Below are 18,926 nucleotides of genomic sequence, written 5' to 3'. Positions count from 1 at the left end.
TTGAATATAGTAATTAAGATACTTCAATAACAATCATCTCCATTATTTACACAGTACCTGAGAGCAGAGTCTGAGCTTACTAAGTATCTGCTTGCTAGTTTTATCAGTTTTAATATTTTTGCACTGTGACCTGTCTAAAGCACAGACTTTAAAGAGTTTAAAGTCAAGTTGAAGAGATAAGACACATAAAACATTACACACCCAAACTCAAGATAATATATGCATCAAATAAGTGTTAAAGCATCTGCTAACAGCGGTTTCTTCTGTGTGATCCCATTTGTGACTGTCTATTAGAACCAATGGAACGCTCCCTATCTCGAATCAATATCCCATTTGGAGTACTACAGAGAGACGTATGGGAAGCTTATATGAAGACCACGGCTCCTCCTCTATGACTAACCATGCTTGTTTCACAGGTTTGATTGGGATTGGCCCTAGTGGAGAGTTTGAGATTTGGGAGAAATAGGGAGTGGCCCTTGTTTTTATTGAGTCTATGTCCCTGGTCTTTGAAGCCAGCTTTGGCTTTATCTTGCTGTATTCTAGGCCTCCATAGTACTTCTTGGGTATCTCTAGATATGCCATCTAATGTCCCATTCTCTTGCCTTTCCCAGCCCTTGCTCTTATTTATGTCTTGTTTTTCCCCATTAGAATATAAACTCTTTGAAAACAGGAGCTGACCTGTTTTGTTTTATTTGTATCTCCAGAAATTAGCATGGTCTCTGGCACATAGTAAGTTTTTCACACATTTATTCTTAACCATATGAGTAAACTAGTATTCATATCACATCACTAGTAAATTTTATCATCTCTGATGTAATATTGGTTTAAAACTTATTTCTAAAGTATGTAATCAAAAGTGCTCAACAGGGGACTTACTATTACATATCTTAAAGCCACTTCGACTTAGGAAATCATTTACATATTACTAACCAGTTAATAGTCCTCCAACAATTGCCGTTCCTAGGGAAGTACCCAGGGCAGCTGCCTGCATGGCCATAGTGGTCCTAGGAAGTCAAAAACAAAAAAGTGAGTTTGTTTTCTGAAAAAGTGTTCCAGGAGTAATTTTTCTCTATAGCATGGTAATTGCTGCCATCTATAGTCCTGAGTTCAACACTGCATACTGATGGAAAAATTCCAATGAAAAATTTTGCCCAATCTCTTTAATTTTATATTCTATTTTCAGAGAAATTTATGGCCAGTGTTAGACAAAAACACCCTGTTCCCACACTTGGAAGTATTAAAAGACTACCACTACCACCACCACCACCACCACCACCACCACCACCATCATTCCCATTATCATTTCTTCTTCTTCTTCTTCTTCTTCTTCTTCTTCTTCTTCTTCTTCTTCTTCTTCTTCTTCTTCTTCTTCTTCTTCTTCTTCCTCCTCCTCCTCCCAGGTGAGCAAGTCACTTTATTAAATGTAGGGGTTGGACTCAATGACCTCTAAGTTCCCTTCCAGTTCCAAATCTGTAGATAACTTCATGGATAGAGGTCTTATTAGTAACTATTCTGAAACTCAAAGTTTTAGATTGCTTTCTAGGGCACTCAGAGGTTAACAGACTTTTCCAGAGGCATACAACCAGTATGTGTCAGATACGGGACTGGAACTTGGCCATCTCTTTTTAAACTAAGCCATGTGGACTCTCACAATTAATGTCTAATGGATTATCTTCAGGATGATCAAGAAAAGGGTAACGCTTTAGGCCATCGGAGAGGCCATAACCTCTATGATATCTGTTCTTCAGGTATGGTATCTGTTGTGATATCTATTCTTCAGTTAATTCAATTCAACAAACATTTACTTAGTGAGATCAATCCGATTAGTGGCTGCTGACCTTCCATCCTGGGTGAGACAGGGAGAAGCAGTCTTTTTTTCTTTTTCTTTTTTTTTTAAAGGTAGAAGATGAAAGAAGCTCCCTTAGAATTGAAAAAAAAGTTAAAGCTTATAGCCAGCGTGTTCAATGGATAGAAACTATCCTTTTCAAAAGATGAAACTCAACACATAAGGATGAAGTTAGAGGGTCTTAATCTCTTAAAATTAATTAATCATTTCTACTGATAGGTATCAAATGTCATGCTTAAGATGAGTTGTCTGTAGGAAGCCACATATTTCATAATGTGTTGGGAAGAGTTACTGATTAAAGTGTTTCCCTATAGTTTTTTTAATAGTAGAAAGAAAAAGTGTTTGAGAAGTAGCTCAGAGAAATGAGCAAAACTAAGAGAGAACAAGTCATTTTGATTATTATAAACACTCAAACTAACTACAAAACACATATGAAGAAAGAAACTATCTGCATCCAGAGAAAGAAATGATAAGTAGAAATAGGTATAGAATGATTTACATATATTGGGAAGAAAAAAAAGAAAAATATTACATGATGACTTTATTATATATTTAAAAGGAATAGTAAGTTGTACATAATAGATTTGTAGTTTTATGGCCAATCATCTTTTTTGTTTATTATATTATGTTATAGAAATACTTATTTTATTCCATAAATTAAAAATAAAATAAATTTAAACAAAGAGAAAACTAGCTGGGTCAACTAATCATTCTTCTTGAGAAATGGTTGGCCTTTAGCAGCCTTTCCTCTCTGCATTTTTTTCTATAAATTTTTATCCCATGCCACTTTTTATTCATGGTTATTTGGGGATGATTTTCAAATTTATTCATCTCATAACCCTTCCATTTTGGTGGTGAGGAATATGAAAAGTTTCAACAGCCTTGGGTTGCCTTTTGATGTCCAGTAGTGCCGATTCTCTTTTGGGATGACTGCTATAGTCACTCCCAAAAGACGCTAATCTTTGATAGTATTAGGTAGCGGTTATCTAGGTTTAACATAAACAAAATTAAAATGCTAAAGTGATAGCAACATCATTGGGTCTTAAGATTTAGAACCAGAAGGGACAACCCACTCATTTTACAGATGTGGAAATTGGAACTCAAGAGACAGAGCCATAGCTAGGGTGGAGAGACTGGGCTCCAAAGATGTAAAATTTAGAAGTCACTGGCCATACATCTATTCCTTCAGCTGTGTAGAAAAACAAACAAACACAGAACTGAATTTAGCATCTAGTCCCCAAGAATAATTAATTTAATTAATTTAAATTAGGAAACTCACTCATTTCTTCTCATTGGCTGCTTTCCAGGTGAACTCTTCCCTGGTTCTGTCCTACCTTCCCTCTTCCTCATTGGTGAAGCATTGTTATGGTGCCCTGAGATCTTTTGCCTCTCAACAGGGTCAGTATATTGGAATACCACCCTCCCCACCCCCATACACACAACTGAATTTGTTTTAAATTGTTGATTTGAGAGCAGTTCCCTTCTTTTGTCTCATGCACAGTTTGTCCTTCTTGTCCCAGCTACAAGGGTTTCTAATTACAGCTCTGTTGAGAGATAACATGATTGACAATCTAGATAATGCAACTTCAGACACTGTTGTGTATTTTTAAACCTTCTCTTGAAATAATGTGTACTAACATTGCTAAGCAACAAGGCCCTACAATCATTATGTATTTCAAAGCTTCTCTACCACTACCCTGAGGACAATTAAAAGTTCCCTACCACTACCTTGAGGGTACTTAAAAGTTGGTTTCATGAAAACAAAGAAAAATCATTTTCTTTACTCACTTATCAGTGGCTCCCAAGGCTACTGCCACAATGCTTGCAATGCCCCCAATCACTCCAGGTAAACCATGTAAATTGTGAACACCACATGTATCATGAATCCTCAGTTTGGTAGCAAAAATTGGCTAAAATGAAAAAAAAAATAGTTCATAAGTTTTATTGTTTCAACAAATACTATCTATAGAAGGAAAGTCTCCAAATCAGAGACATAACTAGCAATTTTGGTACCTAAGGCTGGGAGCACACAACATGTAAGCAGCCCAAAGCTGCCCTCAAATAAATTTCTAATTCATGTGAAAAAAATAGAAATAATACAGTTTTAATTGAATTGGGAGAATTAGTATACTTTGTGCCTTCTAAATTTGATGCACTGGGACACAGCCCTATTAGCTTCATACTAGTTATGAGTCTGGTGTGACTTCCTGGGTTGTACTATAAAGCTTTGGCTACAACTTGGTTCTCCCACATATATCTAAAACCCAGTGAATCCAGAGTACCAGAGTATAATGATATATAAGTCTAGCATTACTAGTTGTGGATAGGGACGGGGTAACTTCAGAGATATCAATAAAGGATATGAACAGGCAGTTTTCAGAGGAAGAAATTAAAGACATCTATAGGCATAGGAAAAAAATGCCCCAAATCACTAATGATCAGAGAAATGCAAATCAAAACAACTGTTAGGTACCACATCTCTCCTCTCAGATTGGCTAACATGACAAAACAGGAAAATGATAAATGCTGGAGAGGATGTGGGAAAATTGGAACGTTGTTACATTGTTGGTGGACCTATGAACAGATCTAGCCATTTTGGGGAGCAATTTGGAACTATGCCCAAAGGGCTATAAAAATATGCATACCCTTTGACCCAGCAATACCACTTCTAGGGCTGTATCCTAAAGAGATCACACAAGGGGGAAAGGGACCCGTATGTACAAAAATATTTATAGCAGCTCTTTTTGTCGTAGCAAAGAATTGGAAATCAAGGGGTTGCCCATCAATTGGGGAATGGCTAAACAAATTGTGGTATATGAATGTAATGGAAAACTATTGTGCTATAAGAAATGAGGAAGATATGGACTTCATAATAACCTAGAAAGAACTACATGATATGATGCTGAGTGAGAGGAGCAGAACCAGGAGAACATTGTACACAACCACAGATATGTTGATTCTGTGATGACTAACTTTGATAGACTTGGCTCTTCTCAGCAATACAAGGTTCAAAGACAGCCCCAAAGATCTCATGATGGAAAGAGCTATCTAGATCCAGATAAAGAACTATGGAGTCTGAATGAGGATTGAAGGAAACTACCTGCTCTCTCTTTTTTTCCTATATCTTTTTTTGGTTTTGTTTCTTCTTTCTCATGATTCACTCCATTGATCATGGTTCTTCTTTACAACTTGACTATTTTGTAAATATGTTTAATGCAAAGGTATATGTGGAACTTATGTTGGATTCCATGCTGTTTTGGGGGGGAAGGGGAGAGGGGAGAGGGGAAGAAAATTTGGAACTCAAAAACTTGTGGAACTGAGTGTTATAAACTAAAAATAAAAATAATAAAATAAAGGCACTCTGGTCATTCTTCCCACCCTACTTTCTCCTCTATATTGTTTATGCTTTAATTCTCTAGATTCAGAAAAAAAGCCTTAAGGATTTAAAAATGCTTATCATTTAGGAAAGGTAGTATATTGAGTAAAAATTTTTTTTAAGGTATAAATGTCTAATATTCTTTACTAACATCAAGAAGAATGAGAGAGAACTAGAAACCATGAAGCACCTGAAATGGGGGTGGATCCATAACGAGGAGGCTAAAAATACCAAACAAGCTTCCCCCTACTTTTTAATCTTGCTAATGACTACCATGCTGATGAGAGAAGCAAAGCCTTGGTCCCACTTTATTTCATACTTACTGTTAGAAATTTGAATCCAAGGACAGAGACAATCCCAGCAATGCTACCAATTAGCATAGCACCATAGGGCTGGATTGCCATGTCTGCACAGGTGCCTACAGCTACTCCTCCTGCAAGGGTTGCATTTTGAATGTGAACCTATGTGGAATATAGAAAGTATGAATGCAGTGAGATGATATTCTGTTGAAGAAAAACGAGAATGTCTTTTGGAGTGTATGTCATAAAATAGACTACTTTTTCTTCTGATACAATAAATTAACAAGCACCTACTATGTGCCGAACATAAGACTAGGTGTTAGGCATGCAAAGAAAAAAAATGAAATGGAGCCTGCTTTCAAGGGTCATAGTACCATAGATTTAAATCTGGAAGGGACATTAGAACCACCTCATTTTATTGGTAAAGAAACTGAGGCAGAGAGAGGTTAAATGTCTTACATGCAGTCACACAGCCAGTAAATATCTGACTCTAAGTTCGGTATTCTATCCCCTAGGCCACCTAGTTGCCCAATATGTTTTTATGTCCGATAGGGGGAGCTTTGGTCCATATGTTTGTATGATTTTGTATTTATAAAGTGATTTCCTTCCGAAGGATTCAACGCTCATACTTACATCTAATTCTCACAATGTTCGTGTTGGTGGCTGACTAAGGCAAACACAAGGGCTTAGAACAGTAGGAGTGGTAAGAAAGCCTTGAGAAAGCCAGTGGTAAGGGAGGATGGGCAGAAGCCCTGGAAGACTGAAATTCTCTCAAGTATTTTATTCTTGAAAAGCTTTTTCCATCCTAATTGATCAAAAAACCACCTAAGTACTACGGGCTTTGTAGTCTAAGATATTATAATATGAGAGTCTGGGATAATTATAGTATAATATAATGGTCTAAAGAAATTAAGGTCTTGAAAAATGTTGAGTTCCTTTTAAAAAGGTGTATCACTAAGTGCCCAATACTATACCACTGCCCAAAACACATTATATCTCTTTCTTCTCCCTATGTCTATCCAACCTGGCAAGCACTAGAAGAAAGAAGCACAGAGAGATGTTTCCCAATGTGTCCTTAGAGGGGAGTTTAACCACTGGGGCAAGTAGAATCTCTTCCAGGTCAGCCTACACTGCCCCTTTGCCCATTCTCATGCTCACCATATCGAGTTTTCCACGGTGCTCAACAAGGCTGGAGAGTGCAAAGGCAGTGAGCACACAGGCAGCTAGTGAGAAATACGTGTTCACAATAGCCAGGTACTGGTGGTTTCCAGCATCAGCAATTGCAGAGTTAAAACTGGGCCAGAACATCCAAAGAAAAAGTGTACCTGTTTGCAAACCAAGAAAGTCAAGTATTATGTTCTAAAAAATATTTTGATACTTCAGTGACCCATGGTTGCTCTCTCTGTCAAGGCAGATCACAATTACTTTGCAACTTTGTAATATTTTTGAAAAGGCTGTGGCCCCAAACCCCTCACCATCAACACCTTTGGTTAGACTGGTCCTCAGAGACAGTCCATTGCTAGACATATACTTGAAACCTTTCTGGCACAGTAAGTCCATACAGAGTTTACAATCCATTGGTATGACCTTTGAGAACTCACGGTCAATTCCATTCCACAATGGAAAAGATGGTAGGATCTGGACCTAAGAGGGACTTCATAAAGCCTCAGGTGGTTCCACAGTAATGTGGACAGGAGTGGACAGGAGAGTCCTCAGTAGGGGGCAAGGTATAGGGGAAATCCAGCTTCCCCAAACAGGCTCCACTACATACCTGGCTGGGGTGGGACAAGATGATTGCAGGATGGAGAGGAGATACTTCCTTTTGGTGAGTGTATTGAACCCTTGGAAAAGAACAACTGGGCTGGTTGGTCTGGCCTCAAGCAATTGTCTAACATTCTTAGATTCCTGTAGGCTTTTTTTGGGGGGGGCACATGTGTAGGAAATGGTGGTCTTGGACCTGTGATTTCACTGATGTGGGGAACTTGGGTAAAGAAACTCCTTCAAGCAAAGCAGGTGAGTAGCTTCTTTGAAATTTATAGTCTTATACATTTATTAAATTTATAGACTTACCTATTTAAGGGCACTGATAGGTAAAGTGTCTTGGTGGCAGGCTCTAGCCATAACACTGTGTTGCCTAATGTTTTAATGATGCTGTTTAGAAATGGCAATTGTGGGGTACAATTATTCTCTTTTTAATGCACTCATATCCCAAGTGGTACAATGCATATTTGTGAAGTCATATCTTTCTTATTATAAGATCCTTGGAAGCTGAGATTAAAAAAAAACTCTTTGTATCTCTCTTAGTACCTAATTCCACACATTGTACTTAAATTGGATCTTAGCTTTACAGACACTAGAGTTGAAAGAGGTATTTAGGGATTAACTTGATGAATTTCCTAATTTTATTGGGTAGGAAGCTGAGGGTCACAGCATGCGTGACTTGTCATGATCACATAGCTGGTTAGTATCAGAACCAGCATTTGAACCCAGATCTTGAGAATCCAAGGTTAGTACATTTTTCATTACACTGTACTGCCTCTTCTAACTCCCTCCTAGGCTCATGGGAAGTTCATACATCTGAAGCTGGAAGGGACCTCAGAGGCCAGCTGATCCAATCTCCTAATTTTACAGTTGAGTATACTGAGGCACAAAAAAGGCAATGTGACTTGACTTAAGGAAATCTGGGTAGTAAGGAGCAGAGCTAGAATTTATACTTAACATCTCTGAGGTTAACATCTAGTTCTCTTTACATTACTCTGGCATTTATTTTTCTTTCTTTTTCTTTTGTTTGTAAGGTAATTGGGGTTAAGTGACTTGCCCAGAGTTGCACAGCTAGTAAGGGTCAAGTGTCTGAGGTCAAATTTGAACTCAGGTCCTCCTGACTCCACGGCCGGTGCTCTATCCACTGCACCATCTAGCTGCCCCTATTCTGGTATATAATATATTTTTGTTGAATGACTGAATGAATGAATGTAATGATTATAACTGGTGAGTTATATAATTATAATTGCACTGAAAAGGCCAGTTTTATTCATCTAGTACAAGTCTTCTTAACCTGTTCGTGTGTCACACATCCCTATGGCAGTATAGAGAAACCTATGGACCCCTTCTGAGAATTATATTATTACATGCATAAAACAAAATATATACTGTTACAAAGAAAACCAATTATATTGAAATAAACACACATATATATTTAAACAAGTTAACAGTCCCCAGGTAAAGAGTCACTGAACTAGAGCAGTATGGATTGGAATTATTTGAATAGTATATTTGGATAGACGGCACAGACTTCTCTCCCTGAGGCAGTAGAACTGGGCAAACTGATGTCTACTTACCAATCATAGCAAACAAATCCGAGTGGTACACAGACTCTTCATTATCATGCTTTCTTTTCCTGAGACCTGGCCGATATAAGACAATTGCTACTGCCAAACCAAAATAAGCTCCAAAGGCATGAATAATCATTGATGCTCCAATATCGGTGGCCTGAAAGGAGAAAAACAATCTTTGTATAAAAAATATTCGTTACTATTGATCTACTGACAGAGAGGGCCAAGCTTCCCTGACTGGAAAGATTTGTTTAATTTGGCCCCAAAAGCCAGAGCTGGGAGCAATGGATGAAAATTATAATGAGGGAATGTAAAGAAAAGTTTCGTAATTAAAACTATCTAAAAATGGTATAGGCTGCTTTGGGAGGTAATGGGATCTTGCTCACTTGGAGGTCTTTAAACAGAGTCTGGATGAACCATTGACAGTGAAGTTGGAGAAGGGACTTCTATCCAATTCATGGGTTGGACTAGATGAGATCTGACTAGATGATCTCCTTCCAATGGAGATTGTATGAACTCCCTCTATGTATGAGACCTCCCAAGACTCACCTTCAGTATTTCACCCACAAGATACTCATTGGCTGCAAAGACAGCAATTTCTAAAATCACCATGATTAGCATCTGGACTGGGCTTGTTTTCCCTAGGACAGCTCCAAAGGAAATCAAAACTGTGGCTGTACTGAAATCTGCATTTATCATGCTGGAGAAAACAAACAAATAATGAATAAATAAATAAATGAAGGAAGGAAGGAAAGAGAGAAAGAAAGAAAAAGAAAAGAAAAGAACAGGGAAGGGGTGTAATGGAATCCTCTTCCTTCTACCTGTTCAGAGACTAAACAATATAAAAATCAATCTGAATCTAGAATCACAGACTCATAGAATTCTAGAGCTGAGAGAGACTTTAGAACAATCCAATTCAATTCAGCAGGCATCTGTTGAACATTTTTACTTTGTCACAGGCACTGTGCTAGGCTCTGGGGCAACAAAGGCAAAAACCAAGGGGGTCCCTGTCCTCAAGTAGCTTACAGTTTACTGAGGTGATACAACAAGCATACAGAGAAGTATATAAGATATTTTCAAAAGGAATAGAAAATAGCTCCTAAAGGAGGCACTAATAATTGGGGCCATCTCAACACCTCCTCACATTTCACTAGTACGTAAACTGAGGTCCAGAGAGGAGGAATGTCTTTCCTAACAACCCACAATATCAGAACCAGGTTTAGAACCCAAGCTGGTTACTTCCTGCTCCATTATTCTTTCCAGAGTCCCATACAAAACACACTATCATCTAACACCTTAAGATGACAAAGGGTTATGTTTACTTTTTGATGCCAATGTGAAATTCCTTGTGGTGATGTAATATCCCCTGCATGAGGGTGCCCCACTGCAGACCCAGGGCAGCAATCAGCAGGTTGATGCCCACACTGCCGAAGCCATATTTCTTCAGGAAGGTCATGAGGAATCCAAAACCTGTGAAGATCATCACGTGGACATCCTGGAACACTGGGGAAGAACACAGAGAAACCCTTCTGTTAGGGAAGCATCCCACAGATTCCAGTCACAACTAGGGCAAGTCTCCCTGGGCTGGGTTACAGTTGCCAGGTAGAGGGACAGGTGAGTGGGTGGGAATTCCTTTTTGTGGTGGTTTTGAGACTACCCTCTTTTACCTTGCCCTCTGTGTGCTATATACTTTCTCTCTATATGTACAGAGTAAATGTAGATATGTCTACATATACCCCTCATTAAAACATGTATATATGGATAAAATATACATACACATATGTTTATACACATATACATGTGTGTGGGTCTATCTATGCAGATATAGTTAGATTGTCAGAGGCAGCTAGGTGGAACAGTGGATAGAATGTTGGGTCTGGAATCAAATACCTGAGTTCAGATCTAACTTCAGACAATAGCTATGTGGCCTTGGTCAAGTTACTTCATTTCTGTCTGTCTCTTTCCTCAGCTGTAAAATGTGGATAATAGTACCTACCTCCCAAGATGCTGTGAGGATTAAACGAGATAAAATATTTGTAAAGCACCTGGAATTTAATAAGCACAACAAATTCTTTTTTCCTTCCTTCTTCCTGCCACTAAATATCTTCTTTTCTGTGCTCTAATGCCAAATTATTCATTGTGCATTCTGAAAAATTAAGTCTTGAAGGGACATCTAGAGGCAGAGTCATAATTAACAATTTTGGCATACAGTGAAATTCAATTTACAGGTGGGAGAGCATGGGTGGGCAATCATATAACATTGCCTTGTGGGATCATAAAGACCTAGGACATTGGTTCTATGGGTGAAGACCCAAGGATACATTAAGGGAGGGCACTGAATAAGGGGTCAAGGGAGAGCTCACCTAGAGTGTAGTTTCCCATTTTAATTGATTTTCCTTGTGAAGTAGAAGTTAAATTCCTGCTGTGTCAGTACTGCAAAAGGTATGTACGTGCAATTTATCAGCACATGTTAAATTTCAGTGCCTGAGGACAATGCCCCAATTGTACCACCCTAGTTAAAGCTTTGCTGGGAGATTAGTCAGGCTGCTCTCCAACTTTCGAGTAGGACTTCACTCAAACTACTTGAAGAGATCCTAAAATTCTTTTTATGAGCTGTTAAAATATTAGACTTCATTATGAAGAAGTTCTTAAAACCATTCTTTCCATTCCTCTTATTCTGTGCTTAGTGGAGATCACAGAGTTACTGAAACTTAGGATTGGAAGGAACCTTAGGGGTAGACCAATCCAAACACTACCAGAAGAGAATAATGCCCTTTGCTTTAAAATCCTATTTGAAGATAAGATTCTGAAGTTAGAGGGAGCATTGGGAGGTCAATTCATTCATATTTCTGCTTTTAGAGAGGAATCCAATTTAAACATATTCTGGTGCATCACTTTGCTTGGGGCAGTCAGTCAGTTAAGTCAATAAAAGTTTATTAAACACCTACTATGTGCCAGGTACTGTGCTAAGCCCTGGGGATACAAAAAGAAGTAAAAGACAGTTCTTACCACCCTCAAGGAGCTCACAATCTAAACAGGGAGACAACAAGAAAATAATCTACAAACAAGCTACATACAGGATAAAAAGGAAATATTTAAAAGAGGAAAGGCACTAGAACTAAGAGGGGTTGGTAAAAGCTTCTTATGGAAGATGGGAATTTAGTTGGGACTTAAAGGAAGCCAAGAGGCAGAGATGAGGAGGGAGAGTAACCCAGGCATGGGATATTCTCAGAGAAAATGCCCAGAGTCAGGAGATGAAGTGTCTTGTTTGTGGAATAGCCAGGAAGCCACTATCACTGGATTGAAGACTATGTTGGAAAGTAAAGTATAAAAAGACTGGAGAGGTAGGAGGAGAGCTAGGTTATTTAATATACACACATATGTGTGTATGTATATATATATGTATCTATATAAACATAGGCACACATACATAGACACATATATACATACACACCTATTGTATTTGGTCTTGGGGGCTATAGGGAGTCCCTGGAATTTATTGAATGGGGGGGGTATGACATGGTTGGGCCTACAGTTGAGGAAAATCTCTTTTGGGGGCTGGAGGATGAGATTAGAGTAGAGACCTGAAGCAGACAGACCCACCAGAAGACAATCTAGCACATAGATCTGCAGCAGAGCAGTGGCAGTGGCAGAGAAGAGAAGGGGGTATTTTGGAGAGATTTTGTGCAGGTGAAACTGACAATCTTTGGCAATGGATTAAATATGGGGAGTAAGAGATAGTGAGGAGTCAAGGGTGATGTTTAGGTTTTGAGCCTGAGGGTCTGGGAGGATGGTATTGCCCTATACGGCAATAGGGTAGGTAGATTTAAAGGGGGGTGTGTGGTTTAAGGAAGGATAATGAGTTCCATTTTGGACATGTTGAGTTTAATATGTCTGCTGGACATCCCTTTTGAGATGTCGAGTAGGTAGTTGGGGATGCAAGATTGATTGTGTAGTATGATAGAAAACAAAACAAAACACTGAACTGAGTCAGGAAACCTGGGTTCAAGTCCTTTTTATGTCACCGGTAATTCTGTGACCTTGAAAACATTGATTAATCTCTCTGTGCCTTAATTTCCTCATCCATAATGTTACAATGTCATATCTCTAAAACTCCTTTCACCTTTGTGATTTAAATACATAATAATAATTGAATGTTATTTTTCTTATTTTGGTCAGTTCTATTTTTACTGAACTTATGCCTAGAAGCCATTTTTGCGGTGGGCACAGTTTTTAAAATCCAATAAATAAATATGCCTCCAAGGCCTAGGGCAGCCACATAAGTTAACAGTTTTACCACTGAGGGACCATTCATGTCAATATATGTATGTCCATAATCCTTACCCACAGGGCAGTTTGGTAATGTATCCAGCAAAAACAGTATTAACTAATGACTCCTATTTCTAAAGACAGAGCATTTTTCTTAGATCACTTAAAGAATTCTTCCTTTCCCTGGAGTCGAACACTTCTTGATTCCCCCAGTAGTTTCCCAAGGGGTGGTTAACAGTAGGTTGCTCCTAGGCAAGAATAAAGACTCAGTTCATTAAAATCTTCACTTGAGACAGAGTCCCCAAAATCCATCAAGCTGACACAGTTGTCATCTACTGTTCAGGTATTTAGACTTGTGCTTTTTGTCTGAACAGCCCAAGGGTCCATGGGTACAGTGTGAATTAAACAAGTTACTCAGGGTAACACAGCATGCTACACTAACCTCACATGAGCATTTAAAAGCATAAGTTCAAAAGCCTTATCTAACCTCATTTAGGAAGGCCTTATTGAAAGACTTAAATCATTGACCCAGAAGGTCATGTACATAGAACAGTGAAGGTAGATTGAAAAACTGTGTGAATACTGTCACCTAGAGGAGCTAACCTGACCTTATATAGCGAGAATAGGCCTACCAAATATGTCCCTACATCTCCCCAAATATCAATCTCATGGCTTACCATTCCCACCATTGTAACTTCATTATTTTTTTGGTTCTTAAAATGTTTTAAAAATTATTTTGTCTTTAGTAGTTGTTTATTAAAAAGCAAACAATACTGGGTGGGATCTCACTTTTAGTGGGCTGTCATTCTTTTTGTTTTTCTCTTTTAAATAACCTAACAATTTAGAAGAGATTAAAACTGTAGAGAGTTTGAGTATCCTGTGCATAGTAGGAGCTTAATACATGGTTGACTTGGGTTAGGGCTTGAAAAGATCTTGGAGATCATGTAGTCCAATCAAGGAACAAAAGATACAACTGGCTTGGGAAGAAGTAAAATGAGGGGACAGAGGAGGGAATGAGAATACTTGGGGAGTCAGAAAGGTAAGTCAAAGATGAACAATCTATTTTGCAATTTTGCTCAGGCTGGATAAACAGCAAGCACTGTTAGCTGTGTAAGCGTCATAATAGCTAGCATTTATAAAGCACTTGAAGGTTCTCAAAGTGCTTCACATATGCTTTCTTATTTAAGCCTCGCAACTACTCTTTGATTTTGGTGCTATTACAATTATTCCTTCAACACAGGGGGGTGGGATTTAGGGGTGAGATCCCCCAATATGGAAAATCTGGGTAAAATCTTTTGGCTCTCCCATCGTACCAGACAGGTCTGATTTATTTTGGCATTGAAAGATAAAATATGTCAATATTACACAATACTAGACATACATTTCGCCCATTTCTGAGTTTCTAAATGTTTTCTGTGTTGTCTGCTGGTCTTCACGTGTTGTCTGTGGCTTCTGCAAAAATCCTCCAAAATTCCCATTTAATTTCTTATTCCAACAAGCGCCATATTGAAACTGAGATGGGAAAAGTCGTGATGTGGAAGGGATAACTGTATTATCCTTATTTTACTGGTGAAGAAACTGGGGCAGGCAGAGGTTAAGTGACTTACCCAAGGTCATACAATTAGTAAGTTTCTGCTGGGCATTCAGGTTTTCTGAATTGCTCTCTCTCTCTCTCTCTCTCTCTCTCTCTCTCTCTCTCACACACACACACACACACACACACACACACACACATACGTAAAGTGGTATATTGTATTGCAGCTTTGGATCTGGAAGAGACCTCGGAGGTGACTTAGGATCAAAGAACTATAGTTGGAAGGAAACAGATAAGCCATTTAGTCCAACTCCCTCATTTTGCAGATGAAGAAACTGAGGACCAGTTTGGCTGAGGTTGCATACATAAGTAGAAGTGGGATTTGAACCCAGGTTTTCTGACTTCAGAGGCAGTGTCTAATCCATTATGCCGTGCTGCCTCCCATATTATGTGGCAGAGACAGAATTTGAACCCAAGTCTTTTAGGTTCAGCATTAGTCCCACTATGCTATGTTACCTTCTGTTTTTTTTTTTTTACTTCCCAGTGCTTTAATACAAGCTTATTGAATTGAATTGCAGTGAGGGAAACCCATTCATTACCTTTCCACACAGTCCATTCTGTTTTGGAATTGCTTTAGTTGCTAGGTGGCCAGTGGATAGAGTACTGGCCTAGAGTCAGGGAGACCATCTTCCTGAGTTCAAATCTGGCCTCAGCTGCGTGACCCTGGGCAAGTCACTTAACCCTGTTTGCCTCTGTAAAATGAGCTGGAGAAGGAAATGGCAAACCACTCCGGTGTCTTTGCAAGAAAACCCCAAATAGGGCCACCAAGAATTGGATATGACTGAAATGACTGAACAACAATGGCTGAGAGGCTTTTACTTCTATTAAGTCAAAACCTTCCTCTTGACACATTCCATCAGTTGTTTTGCTTGTTAGGACCAAATAGAACATGTCTGAACTCTCTTCCAGGGGAAAGTCTCCCTTGAAGCCTGTCTTTATGTTCCCTCTCATTCTTCTCTTCTCTGGTCAAACCTCCCCAGTTCCTTCAATGATTTCTCATATTTTATCTCCTTAAAATCCTTCATCATTTTGATTGTTCTCTTCTGTATGTTTGCCAGATTATCAATGTTCTTGTTAAACTATGACCTCTGGAAACGAATTATGACAGGCTACATGTATTCTAATCAGGGTAGAGGAGAGCAGAGCTATCATTTTTCTACTGCTATGAGTATCTTAATGAACCCTAAGATCACATGAGCTTTTTTGTCTATGTCATTGAGTTTCTAGTCCATTAAAGCCCTAGGTCTTTTTTTCTTTCTTCAGATGCGCTGCTATCTGGCCAAATTTCCTTTATAAAGACCCCAAACAAAAATTTGTGAATTTAATTTTTGACCCTAATAGTAATTTATGTGTTTATCTTGGTTAAATTTAATACCATTAGATTCATCCCATTATTAGAGCCTTTTGTATATTTTTGCATACTTAATGCCATCCAACATGTTAGCCATCCCTTCTAGCTTTGTGTCATCTACAAATATGACAAGAAGACAAGACACAGAAGCTGATACTCCGAGAGGATGGGGGCTTCTTGCAGACTTTGAAAAAGTCCTGGGATACTCATATGATCTTTAAAAGGAAACCTATACACCTAGGGGCTAGGACCAGATGGAGATACCATTCAGAGATATGGAGACTCTTCAGCAGAGAAAAGGGGGAAAGGGAGGAATAGAGGGAAGGAAGGAGAGACACAGATAGAGACAAACAGAGGCAGAGAGAAGAGAGAGACACACACACACACAGAAAAAGTCAGAGAGACAGAGGCAAAGATACAGATGCAGAGACAGAGACAGACATCTGGCCAAGGCACAAAGAGAGACACACAGAGAGAGGAAAAGGTAGAGACATCGACCAAAACAAAGACACAGAAATAGAGATAGAGAGTGAGACCTTGACAAGATTCCATAGGGGAGGAGAAAAAGATTCCTAGACTGACTTGGACATGGAAAGAGGGCCAAACCCACACAGTCTTGAACTCCTAAAGGGAAGAAGGATTTGCACAGAAGAAGGAAACACATGAAGCAGCAATGTAGGAACAGCAAGGGGAAAAAGTCCAAGTGCTTCCATTAAAATGCTCAGATTCTTAAAATCTGACCAATTAAGAGTCTGGCCTACTTCTCAATACAAGCATCACAATACAATCACAGTACAAGCTGGTTCTTAAAAGTCCTGCCTGCTTCTATTGGTGAAACAATAAACCTTTTCTCTGACCTTGAGTCGAATTCTATAGAGGCAGGACCTATGACTTTTGCCTTAGAATTTCAGGATTCCCAGGACCCCTAGACTGCAGCAAGCCCATCATTTTCCTCCTGCCTAGCTGTATTCCTGGCCTTAAATCTGCTTCTACTGGTTTGGGCATCCTTAGTTGTAACAACAATGTTGCTAGCAGCTGCTGCGGAGGTGAAAGACCAACAATAAGAGCACACAGGAGGGCTGCCAGCTTAGATTCTTTGATCTGCTTTTCTAAGGAAAATTGCTTTCCTTAGAAAAGCAGATCAAAGAACAATCTCACTTTAATTAAACATGCATATGTTATTCACTTAGTTCGGGGGAAAAAGCCAGCACCCTGAACATCAGAGAGCATACAAACAGAAATTACAAGCATATATTATATATATATATATATATATATATATATATATACGCACAAAACAAATAAACACAAACCAGTAGATAGGCTTCTAACCATCTAACTATAGTAATACATACAGTTACCAGAGAGAAAAGCATCAACATCTGGGTTTTCAAAGCTGGGGGTGGGGCGGGGTTGGAGGAGCGGTCCGTGACAGCTACCCAAGGTCTGGTCAAATCACAGAACACTCTTTCAGTGAGTGAGAGCTCCAAAACAAAACACAACCTCAGATCTTATATACTCTACTCAGAGTCAGAGGGTGTCACAACCATTTGACTCAAACCCATGTGACCTACACTTTCTTGTGACTTAAATGCTTCTTCAGGGTCGGAGAGCATCACAGACCCATGTGAACCAGGCTTTCTTGTTTCTTAAGCAGGTCATCAAAGACTCTTGATTCAAAGAAACGAAAGCAAGACTCCTCAAAGGCATTTGATTACCTCAGTGCTGAGAAGCACTCAAACAAAAAACAGCAAAAAGTCCCACTTTGCTTGCCATTACATTTGAAAGGCAAGACTCAAAGGTACTTGATTACCTCAGGATTCCAAAAGAGAAAAGAGTAAAAATGTCCTACCCTTCTTGCCATTACATTAGTATACAGATAATTCATGCCATCTTGGAATGAAACTCACAAAATGGAGATGAGTGTGAACTCCATCTATTTTGGGGGACCTGATCAGCAGGAATTTACCCACCGAGGTGCTTGTCCAGACATCCTGTCCATTTCCAGTCCCAGTTTCCCAGTGTCTGAATGCTAAGCTGGGGAACCAACATTGAAGCTATACTCAATAATCATAGGAAAAGTTTTTATTCTTCTTAGAATGATTCTCTTTTTCACTTCAATCAATAACCTTCACCTCTATTTCCAAGACTGCAACACTTTCCCCATCCCCTATATCTTAGCAGATGACCTCATCTCCCACTTTACTAATTTACTTAATTTAATAATTAAGGGCATTTATTATGAGCTCCCTCATCTCCCACCCCATAACTCAAAACTCCATCCTCTCCTTGACTCCAGGCTCTTAGGAAGATCTGGCCATTCTTCTTGTCAAGGCTAATTTCTCTACTATTGTCCTTTGTCCCAAACACTCTGGTCTCTTCCCATAACTTGGTCCAACAATTATTCTTTTCCTTTCAATCATTTTGGATTTCTGCCTACCAACACATTCAGGGCTATTTTGTCCTTATAAAAGAAACTAACAAAACCAACCCTTCTCTGATATATCCTTAGGTTACACCCTACATTTCTTATCTTTCACTGCCAAGTCTTTATGCTTCTTTGTTGTTGTTTTTCAGTTCTGTCCAATGCGAAGATACTGGAGTGATTTGCCATTTCCTTCTCCAGCTCATTTTACAGATGAGGAAATTGAGGGTTAAGTGACTTGCTCAGAGTTGCATAGCTAATAAGAGTCTGAGGCCAGGTTTGCACTCAGGAAGGTTAGTCTTCCTGAATTCTTCTACTTCTTTATCCTCACACTATCTACTTAATCCCTGGAGGGACATTACCAGTCATCCTGACCTATGTCTTGCCACTGGACTCCAATGACTTTGGAGGAGAGAGTGAGGCTGATGACTTTG

General features: G+C 39.0%; 1 protein-coding gene across 1 annotated transcript in view; it reads right to left on the bottom strand.

The window, feature by feature from the left end:
- The window catches only part of RHAG (Rh associated glycoprotein), a 31,475-nt gene that overhangs the window by 2,413 nt on the left and 10,136 nt on the right, over positions 1-18,926 (bottom strand). Inside the window, exons 2-8 of the mRNA XM_036768005.1 lie at positions 10,176-10,356; positions 9,403-9,553; positions 8,860-9,010; positions 6,680-6,846; positions 5,546-5,683; positions 3,635-3,756; positions 931-1,004 (exon numbers count right to left, since the gene is read on the bottom strand). Of these exons, the coding sequence (XP_036623900.1) occupies positions 931-1,004; positions 3,635-3,756; positions 5,546-5,683; positions 6,680-6,846; positions 8,860-9,010; positions 9,403-9,553; positions 10,176-10,356 (984 nt within the window). The remainder of the gene's footprint in view (positions 1-930; positions 1,005-3,634; positions 3,757-5,545; positions 5,684-6,679; positions 6,847-8,859; positions 9,011-9,402; positions 9,554-10,175; positions 10,357-18,926) is intronic.

Source organism: Trichosurus vulpecula, chromosome 7 (assembly GCF_011100635.1).
Source record: "Trichosurus vulpecula isolate mTriVul1 chromosome 7, mTriVul1.pri, whole genome shotgun sequence".
NCBI lineage: Eukaryota > Metazoa > Chordata > Mammalia > Diprotodontia > Phalangeridae > Trichosurus > Trichosurus vulpecula.
The sequence above is the reverse complement of the archived record's forward strand: the minus strand, read 5'-3'. Positions and strand labels throughout refer to the sequence as shown.